Genomic DNA, 10773 nt, shown 5'->3' with positions numbered 1-10773 from the left:
CCTAACGTCGGTGGTGGGGAAACTGCTGGAGTCAGTTATCAAGGATGTGATAACAGCACATTTGGAAAGCGGTGAAATCATCGGACAAAGTCAGCATGGATTTGTGAAAGGAAAATCATGTCTGACGAATCTCATAGAGTTTTTTGAGGATGTAACTAGTAGAGTGGATAGGGGAGAACCAGTGGATGTGGTATATTTGGATTTTCAAAAGGCTTTTGACAAGGTCCCACACAGGAGATTAGTGTGCAAACTTAAAGCACACGGTATTGGGGGTAAGGTATTGAGTGGGTGGAGAATTGGTTAGCAGACAGGAAGCAAAGTGTGGGAATAAACGGGACCTTTTCAGAATGGTAGGCGGTGACTAGTGGGGTACCGCAAGGCTCAGTGCTGGGACCCCAGTTGTTTACAATATATATTAATGACTTGGATGAGGGAATTAAATGCAGCATCTCCAAGTTTGCGGATGACACGTAGCTGGGTGGCAGTGCTAGCTGTGAGGAGGATGATAAGAGGATGCAGGGTGACTTGGATAGGTTGGGTGAGTGGGCAAATTCATGGCAGATGCAATTTAATGTGGATAAATGTGAAGTTATCCACTTTGGTGGCAAAAATAGGAAAACAGATTATTATCTGAATGGTGGCCGATTAGGAAAAGGGGAGGTGCAACGAGACCTGGGTGTCATTATACACCAGTCATTGAAAGTGGGCATGCAGGTACAGCAGGCGGTGAAAAAGGCAAATGGTATGCTGGCATTTATAGCGAGAGGATTCGAGTACAGGAGCAGGGAGGTACTACTGCAGTTGTACAAGGCCTTGGTGAGACCATACCTGGAGTATTGTGTGCAGTTTTGGTCCCCTAATCTGAGGAAAGACATCCTTGCCATAGAGGGAGTACAAAGAAGGTTCACCAGATTGATTCCTGGGATGGCAGTACATTCATATGAAGAAAGACTGGATGAACTGGGCTTGTACTCGTTGGAATTTAGAAGATTGAGGGGGGATCTGATTGAAACGTATAAAATCCTAAAGGGATTGGACAGGCTAGATGCAGGAAGATTGTTCCCGATGTTGGAGAAGTCCAGAACGAGGGGCCACAGTTTGAGGATAGAGGGGAAGCCTTTTAGGACCGAGATTAGGAAAAACTTCTTCACGCAGAGAGTGGTGAATCTGTGGAATTCTCTGCCACAGGAAACAGTTGAGGCCAGTTCATTGGCCATATTTAAGAGGGAGTTAGATATGGCCCTTGTGGCTACGGGGGTCAGGGGGTATGGAGGGAAGGCTGGGGCGGGGTTCTGAGTTGGATGATCAGCCATGATCATAATAAATGGCGGTTCAGGCTCGAAGGGCTGAATGGCCTACTCCTGCACCTATTTTCTATGTTTCTATGTTTCTATACCCAAGAAAGGTCACCAACACTTCTACTTTCTGAGGAGGCTGAAGAGAGCTGGATTATGCACATCAATACTCATGACCTTCTTATAGTTCAGAGCATCCTAACATCAATATTCATAGACTGTTCCACTCTCATCAGGGAAGAAGCTGCAGAGTATCCATGCTAGGACCACCAAACTCAAACCAAGTTACTTCCTCTGAAAGATTTGGCTGGTCAATGCCTCCATCCAATTATCCACTCCACCACAAACCCCACCACCACTACTTTATTGTTTCCTGTCAGAGACTCTTTATGTACAGACACTCCCGTACCTCGCTTCACTTTATGTGTGTACATATAATCAGTTTATTTATATAAGCTAATCTTATGTTTTTATATTTATTTTGGTTTTCTTATTATGTTCTTTATGCTTATTGTGTATTTATATTCTGCATCAGATCTGAAAAAACAATCATTTTGTTCTCCTTTACACTTGCCTACTGAAGAATGACAATAAACAACCCTGAATTTTAATCCTTAAATCTCCGTCTGCAGATCACTCCTTCTCACCTGGATTGACCTATCACTTGCCAGCTCTTACTTCACCATCCTTACACACGTTTACATTGGAGATCAGAATCAGGTTTAATATCACTATCATATGTCATGAAATTTGTTGACAGCAGTACAATGCAATACAGAATAATAAAAAGTTGAAGTATATAAGTAGTGCAAAAAAGAAAGTAGTGAGGTAGTGTTCATGGGTCTAATACCCACTCAGAAATCCAATGCAGAGGGGAAATTTTGTTCATGAAATGTTGAGTGCATGCCTTCACGCTCCTGAACCTCTTCCCTGATGGTAGCAATGAGAAGAGGACATATCCAGGGTGATGAGGGTAATTGATTATGGATGCCACCTTTCTGAGGCATCTCTCCTTGAAGATGCCCTAGATGCTGGGGAGGCAAGTGCCCATGATGGACCTTGCTGAGTTTACAACGTTCTGCAGCTCACTCTGATCCTGCGCAAAGCCCCTCATAATACTAGACAGTAACGCAGCCAGTTAGAATGCTCTCCATGGTACATCTGTAGAAATTTCCAAGTGTATTTGGTGACATACCAAATCTCCTGAAGCTCCTAAGGAAACATAACCACTGTTGTGCCTTCTTTGTAATTGCATCAGTATGTTGGGTCCAGGACAGATCCTCAGAGATGTTGACACCTAGGAACCTGAAATTGCTCACACTCTCCACTTCTGATCCCACTAAGACGACTGGTGTGTCTTCCCTCATCTTACCCTTTCTGAAATCCACTGTCAATTCTTTGGTCTTCCGGACACTCAATGCAAGGTTTTTGCTGCAACACCACGGAACGAGTTGACATATCACGCTGCTGTATGCCTTCTCATCATCATCTGAAATTCTGCCAACAATAATTGTGTCAGGAGCAAATTTATTGATGGCATTTCAACTGTGCCTAGCCACATGATCGTGGGTACAGACAGAGTGGAGCGGTGGGCTGAGCACATGCCCCTGAGGTGTGCCAGTGTTGATTATTAGTGAGGTAGAGAGGTTATTTCCGATCCGCACAGAGTGTGGTCTTCTGCTGAGGAAGTCAAGGATCCAGTTGCAGATGGAGGTACAGAGGTCCAGGTTTTGGAGCTTTTTGATCAGACTTGTAGGAAAGATTGGATTAAACACTAAGCTATAGTCAATAAGCTGTGGCTTGACATAAGTAAGAGAAAATCAGCAGGTGTTGGAAACCTAAGCAACACACACAAAATGGCGGAGGAAGTCAGCAGGCCAGGCAGCACCTATGGGAAAAAATACAGTTAACGTTTTGGGCCGAGACCTGACGTAAGTATTAGTATTGTTCAGGTGATCCAAGGCCACGTGAAGAGCGCATGAGATCACATCTGCCGTAGACCCATTGTGCCAATAGGCGAATTGCAGTGGGTCCAAACCCTTGCAGGAATTGATTTCAGCAATAACCAACTTCTCAAAGCACTTCATCACCATGGATGTGAGCGCTACTTCACAATAGCCATGAAGGTTGGTCACCCTGCTCATCCTGGGCACTGGTCTGATTGTTGCTCTTTTGACACAGGTGGGAACTTCTGAATGTAGCAATGAGAGACTGAAAATGTCTTTGAACACACCCACCCGCTGGTTGGCTCAGGTTTTCAGAGCCCTGCCATGTACCCCAGCGGGGCCTATCACCTTGCGAGGGTTTACCCTCTTGAAAGACGTTCTAATGTCGGCCTCTGAGGCAGACATCACAAGGTCACCTTGTGCTGCAGGGATCCACATAGCTGTAGTTTTATTCTCCCTTTCAACGCGAGCATAAAAAGCGTTGAGCTCATCTGGGAGTGAGCATCACACCCATTCATGATGTTAGATTTCACTTTGTCGGAAGTAATGGGGTGCAAACCTTGCCAGAGTTGAATGAGGACTCTAACCTCATTTGAAATTGTTGTTTTGCTCTTGAGATTGTTCTTTTGCTCAGTAAATCATACTTGGCCTTCTTTTACAGATCTGGGTTGCCAGACTTTAATGTCACAGATCAGCCCTCATCAGACTACAGATCTGGTTCATCCACAGCTTTTGATTCGAGTATGTACAGTATGTTCTCATAGGCACACACTCATCCACACAGGTTTTAATGAAGTCAGTGATAACTGTGGCATACTCATTCAGACTTGACGATGAATCTCTGAATTCAGTCCAGTCCACCGACTCAAAGCTGTCCTATAAGCCCTCCTGGGCCTCCCTTGTCCATTCCTTCTTGGTCCTTATCACTGGTGCTGCAGTCTTCAGTCTCTACCTATACTCAGGGAGTTAGCCAGGTTATCAGACTTTCCAGAATGTGGGTGTGGGAAGGCACAGTAAGCACTCTGGATGGTTGTATAACTGTGGTCCAGTGTATTGGCTCCTCTGGTTCGGCAAGTGATATGCTGGTAATACTGTAATTATTTAAAGACTTTTTCAAGCTGGCGTGGCTACAATCTCCCCAAAATGGCATCAGGATGCGCTGTTTCATGCCTGTGGATTACATTGCTCATGTCCAGAGTCGGCTTGACACTGCCAGAGGTGGGATGTCTGCCTGTGAGAGCTGAAAACTCCCACAGCAGATAAAATGAACAACACTAGATCACGGGTTGTTCCAGGTCAGGCGAGCAGAACTGGGACAGCACCGCCACGTTTGTATGCCACAAGGAGTTCATCGTAAAGCATACTCCACCTCCTCTGCCTTTGAAAGACTCAACAGTCCTAATCTTGTTGGTGTATTGTGAAGCCAGCAAGCTGTATCGCTGCGACCGGGATGGTGGGTGATATCCAAGAATCCGAGAAGCAAATAAAAAACACACCTGTTCCTAATGATCCTCTGGTACAGTCATCTACGATAATCGATTTTATTTACCAGAGACAATACGCTTGCCAGCAAGATAGTTGGCATTGCCAGCCAGAACCTGAGGTACCCAATCAGGAGCCCTAAGACACATTGCTTAATGGTATTGGTCCAAGGCATGACCAAAAGGTTGGGAACATCCTTAAACATCCACTCTTCCACTATCTGAAAGGGAAGCACACCTAAGACCGTCCGAGATCCGTATCAGAATCAGAATCACATTTATTATCACCGGCATGTGATGTGAAATGTGTTAACTTAGCAGCAGCAGTTCAATGCAATACATAATATAGAAGAGAAAAAAAAGTAAAATAACCATGTTACGTACCCCGTAACTGGGTTGCCAAACCAGCAAAAATGGATCACTCAGTTGGAGTCTGGATTACTAGAACTAAGAAAGTTTTATTAAAGAAACAAGCAACACAGTACTCTAATCAAAAGGATAATGAATGCAACAGTTCAGCAATAATAAACATACATGTACACAGAATTAAGATAACAGGATCAGTCAAGCTCTGTCGTTGTCTAGGGGTAAATGACCAGTTTCAAAGTGACGCAAAGTTCAGTTCAATTTAGTTCAGTTCAGTTCGCAGTAATCGCTGCCGTGGAGATGGACAGTGGAGGGGAAGGAGAGAGAGAGCAAAAACAAATGAATATTCAAGGCTTCCACACAGACCTTCGCAGTCAGCTTTCGGGCGAGTCCTTTGTGATGTCATCTGAGGTCACCGACCGTGACCCCTCCGTTTCCAGATACGATCGTTTCCCTGCGGTGAACCTGGCACCTAGGCAAGGGTGGACACACACCAGGTTCCCGCCGATCGTGCCTTTCCACCCTGTGCGTCTATGGCCCGATACTTCCCACCGACTTGTGAGAGACGCACCGCTTCCAGGGTCTTGTTATCTTGGGTGTCGTGTGTCCTGCCTTAGCGAACCTGTCCCTTTTTATCCCCCTGCTGGGGTATTGCTTGTCCATCACTTCAAACATTCAGGGTTCAAAGGGGGAGCCAATCTTGACAGCTCTCCTTCCTTCATTAACATCTCCAAAGCTGCTCCATTGTTTTCCTTATCTCTCTCTCTCCTGAAGACAGGTGGCAGACCAACTGCTGATTCCACTGGTGCCAGCCCAGGCCAGCTACATCTTAATCTATGTGTATTCTTGTCACAACCATAATAATAATAATACTAAATAAGTAAGTAAATCAATTACAGTATACAGGTATTGAATAGATGAAAAAACGTGCAAAAAATAGAAATACTGAATATTAAAAAAGTGAGGTAGTGTCCAAGGGTACACTGTCCATTTAGGGATCAGATGGCAGAGGGGAAGAAGCTGATCCTGAATTGCTGAGTGTTTGCCTTCAGGATTCTGTACCTCCTACCTGATGGTAACAGTGAGAAAAGGGCATGCCCTGGGTGCTGGAGGTCTTTATTACGGAGCTGCCTTTCTGAGACACTGCTCCCTGAAGATGTCCTGGGTACTTTGTAGGCTTGTACCCAAGATGGAGCTGACTAGATTTACAACCCTCTGCAGCTTCTTTCTGTCCTGTGCAGTGGCCCCTCCATACCAGACAGTGATGCAGCCTGTCAGAATGCTCTCCACAGTACATCTATAGAAGTCCATTAGTGTATTTGTTGACATGCCAAATCTCTTCAAACTCCTAATGAAGAATAGCCGCTGTTTTGCCTTCTTTATAACTAAATCGATATGTTGGGACCCGGTTAGATCCTCAGAGATCTCGACACCCAGGAACTTAAAACCACTCACTCTCGCCACTTGTGATCCCTCTTTGAGGATTGGTATGTGTTCCTTTGTCCTACCCTTCCTGAAGTCCACAATCAGCTCTTTCGTCTTACTGACGTTGAGTGCCAGGTTGTTGCTGCAGCACCACTCCACTAGTTGGCATATCTCACTCCTGTACGCCCTCTCATCACCACCTGAGATTCTACCAACAATGGTTGTATCGTCAGCAAATTTATGAACGGTATTTGAGCTGTGCCTAGCCACACAGTCATGGGGATAGAAAGAGCAGAGCAGTGTTTACTCTGTTTATTCGCTTTCTCTGAGTAGTGACAGATATTTTAATCGCCTCTAAACGAAGTTGCTTACTGTCTTGTCCATGGCTGTGGCTGTGGATTTCAGCTGTAGCAACCTGAAACGGGAATATTTGATTATTTCCATCGGGGCTGCACGCGGGAGTCGCCTTCTCGATGGCGCCTCGGATGTGATCATTTCTTTCGTTTCGCTTTAAGGGATTGTCCATTTGCCCCCAAAACTGCTCCCTGGCCTGCTGACTTCCCTGATGTTGCTTTGCTCCTGATCCATATTCCAGCAATGACAGTTCCTTGGCTCTGTGATGCAAGTGTTACATGAGAGTGTGTGCGTGGAGCGCCAGGATACCGCGCCCTTTCCTCCGCACCCTTCCCTCACGGACTGCGCGCATTTTGTTTACTGCCCGTTCGCTCTGGAGAACATGGACATCTTGGCTTTCCCGCAGCTCCTGCTCAATCTCTTCGACAGGTTCACGGTGCTGGCCATGTTCTGCACCGTCTTTTGTCTGGTCTTTGACTTCATGAAGAGGCGGAAGACGTGTGGGAACTACCCTCCCGGGCCCCGGGGGTTCCCTTTCGTCGGGAACATCCTGCAGGTGGATCTGAGCAACCCTCACCTGTCATTCGCAAAGGTAAGGGGGGGGGGGGAGAGAGAGAGAACACTTTAACCCTTTCAGTTTCTCGTATGTTGTTGAGTTCCTCCTTTACCCCATTTCCCCTTGTGTCCAGCAGTTTTTTTTCCACTCTATTTCACTTCAATATACGAGTTTTTAGTTCTCTGTGAGGTAATGTGACGGAATGTGAGGTAACAGGAAGTTAAAAACTTGGAGAACCTGGAACGCGGAGAAAAGAGAACGCAGGAAATATTCAGCAGGACAGGGAGGGGAAGGAGGAGGATATGATTTTTCAGTAGAATCTACTCTCCGTTGGTTATCTCTAATTCAGTCAATCAATTCTGTTTTTTTCCCCCTATTCCGATTGTTATCCAGGTTGCCTTCTCCTTTTCCATTTTTTTCATTACACCTTTTCCTTTCTCTACATTGCGTAAATGCCGCGAAGCTATCCGAACGTCCAGTTTCTGGGGATGGGTAGGCAGTTTTGCAAATTTTAATGCCAGTGAGTTCAGGATTTCGTCTGCATGCAGGAGGCATGAATAATTGCAAAGATCTCCATCACTGGACCATCAGCTGGGTCTCCGTGCACACCGAAAAGCGGGGTGGGGTGGGGGAGGGAATCCGTTTAACCCCAGATTCGAGTGCAGACGGGATTCGGCGTGGATGAAGACAATTTGTAGCTAAGTCACAGTCTTCAATACTGTAAATTGTTCTGTTTTCTTGTCGGGTTGTTTTAATTTGTAACAATTGTATTTTGAGTAAATTAATGGCTTAGACTTATTTTTTAAATTCCTATATATTTCTAAATGTTTTTCTAAATGTTTTGATTGCCGAGAACAAAGGAGGAAAATATCACCACCCAGTCCTTAAAGCGACTTGGGCTGAAGACCCGAGGCTTCGCTTTGCTTCCTGTCAGATTATCCAAAAGTGTCAATTAAAGGCAGGAGTCGGTCATTGTGTCCCTCATACCTGCTGCACCATTCATTAATGGTGGATCTTTAACCTCAGCAGCATTGTCCTCCATTTGATTCCAGCAATCTACATTCTTTGTCTTGACTAATCTGAATAAAGATGCACAATCTCTCTCTGGTGTTGAGGAATTATATGCAGAATTAAAGGGCTAAAATCTATCTGACTTATTGGCAGCTCCTATGAACAAAGAAGTGTTTGTTCCGTAAGAAGCTTCTTGGTCTACCCTTATCAAAATACGTGATAGCAATTTATATCAGCAGCTCCAAACCGTATTCTGGGCTCACTTGGCTGCAGATTTTCTCAAGCTTGGTGAGCAGAGCCTCTGTGTTGGCAACTGAGATGCAAGCTTACTAATAAACAGCATGTACTTCTAGGTAAACTGTGTTTGACAGTTATTCCCTGAGTCTGAACCTAAAGGCCTCTGGTAGAGAGGCAGATCGACAGCGTCGATTCATCATAAAAAGTTCCATAGTGTGCTCCAGAAAGTTTGATTTAGAATCCCCAAACCCACAGATACTATATAAACAGTGCTTGGTTAATTGTACTGAGATAAATTACATAGGGACACAAACACAAGAGTTCCTCTAGCATTGTGTGTGTTGATAAGATTCTGTAGATGTTTGAAATCCAGAGCAAAACACAAAATGCTTGACAAACTCAGAAAGTCAGGCAACATCTATGGAGGGGGCATTCCAGAGAGTCTTCATCAGGATTGGCATTGGCAAATAAAGAACTTGCCCAAAGTTCATTTTATTAATTTAAATGGAAGAAAATTACCGCTGTTCATTTCAAAAGTATACAACCATGCTTAGCCAGGTTTATCTTTGTGATTCTGCCATGTAATATTGGTATTGTTCATTATTGTCATGTGTACCAAGATACAATGAAAAAAGTTGTCTGTGTAGCATGCTGACAAATCACAACTACATCAGGGTAGTAAAAAGGCAAATAGAAAATAGAATATAGAGGGTTCCAGTGATGTCATCGTCCAGCATGGCAGCTGAAATCAACGGATCCTCCAGAAAAATGCATATTTTGCCCCGTTAATCCATCTAATGGAATTAGGGATCCAAGAACAAAAGTGATAAAAAAAATAAACTAAGTGAAATTCGAGAAGCTTTTGAAATGTTTTACAAAACTCTAGGGGGAAGCATGGCCCAGATTGACAACTTCCTGAATTCTTTAGAGTTACCCACTTCAAGCAAAGAACAAAATATAATGATGCTTGCTAACATAACTGAAGCTGAACTAAAAGCTGCAATTAGTAGGCTCAAATTAAGCAAGTCACCAGGATCAGACGGATATACAGCAGGGTGGTATAAGGAATTTAGAAATGAGTTATTTCCTGTTTTGCTCCCCACACTGAACTGGGCTCTAAGAAAGACGCAAATGCCACTCAGCTGGAAGGAGGCGATAATCTCAGCTATACTGAAAGAAGGCAAGGATAAAATGGAATGTTAAGCAACACACATCAAAGTTGCTGGTGAACGCAGCAGGCCAGGCAGCATCTGTAGGAAGAGGTGTAGTCGACCCTTCGTCAGGATCTCCCCCTCCCCCTCCAACTTTCAAATCCCTACTCACTCTTCCTTCAGTTAGTCCTGATGAAGGGTCTCGGCCTGAAACGTAAATTCACGCCTAAAATGGAATGTTGGTCATTTAGACCAATACCTGTTCTTAATATGGATTATAGATTATTTACCTCCATCATGGCCAAACAATTCGATGTGTTTCTACCCACACAGATACATAATGATCAGACAGGTTTTATACAACAACACCAAACACAAGACAATATACAAAGGACACTTCAGATTATGGATCATACAAAAAAATGAAATTGAAGCAATAGTGATAAGCGTGGACACTGAAAAGGCATTTGATTGGATTAATTGGATTTTTCTTTACAGAGTTTTACATAGATTTGGTCTACATGACATAAGTATTAAAACTATACAGGCACTATATGACAATCCTACTGCTAGGATTAAAATCAATGGATATTTATCTAATAATTTTACCCTAGAAAGGGGCAAGAGACAGGGTTGTACATGATCACTGCTACTCTTTGCATTATGTCTGGAGCCATTAGCTCAATACATCAGACAAAATGAAGATATCAGGGGAATTACTATTAAAGGGATAGAACATAAATTGGCCTGTTACGTGGATGACATTTTGATCTATCTAGGGCAACCAACATACTCTTTACCTAAATTGATGCAATCCTTTGAACAATATGGCCAATTATCAGGATACAAGAGCAACATAGATAAAACCCAACAGCTTTCATATAACTATAGCCCACCATGAGAAATTGAAAGTAGATATCCTTGGGCATGGCAAACAGAGTTTGTCAAATA

At 43.9% G+C, this 10773-nt stretch overlaps 1 protein-coding gene across 2 annotated transcripts in view; it reads left to right on the top strand.

Moving 5' to 3' along the window:
• Window positions 1-7117: 7117 nt before the first annotated feature.
• Window positions 7118-10773, top strand: part of LOC134336858 (cytochrome P450 2D3-like) — a 52662-nt gene continuing 49006 nt past the window's right edge. For both annotated transcript variants that reach the window (XM_063031445.1, XM_063031444.1), the window contains exon 1: window positions 7118-7459. In XM_063031445.1, the coding sequence (XP_062887515.1) occupies window positions 7133-7459 (327 nt within the window). In that variant the 5' untranslated portion in view covers window positions 7118-7132. The remainder of the gene's footprint in view (window positions 7460-10773) is intronic.

The sequence above is a fragment of the Mobula hypostoma genome, chromosome 23 (genome assembly GCF_963921235.1).
Source record: "Mobula hypostoma chromosome 23, sMobHyp1.1, whole genome shotgun sequence".
Classification (NCBI taxonomy): Eukaryota; Metazoa; Chordata; class Chondrichthyes; order Myliobatiformes; family Myliobatidae; genus Mobula; species Mobula hypostoma.
This window is presented reverse-complemented; position numbering and strand designations above follow the sequence as displayed.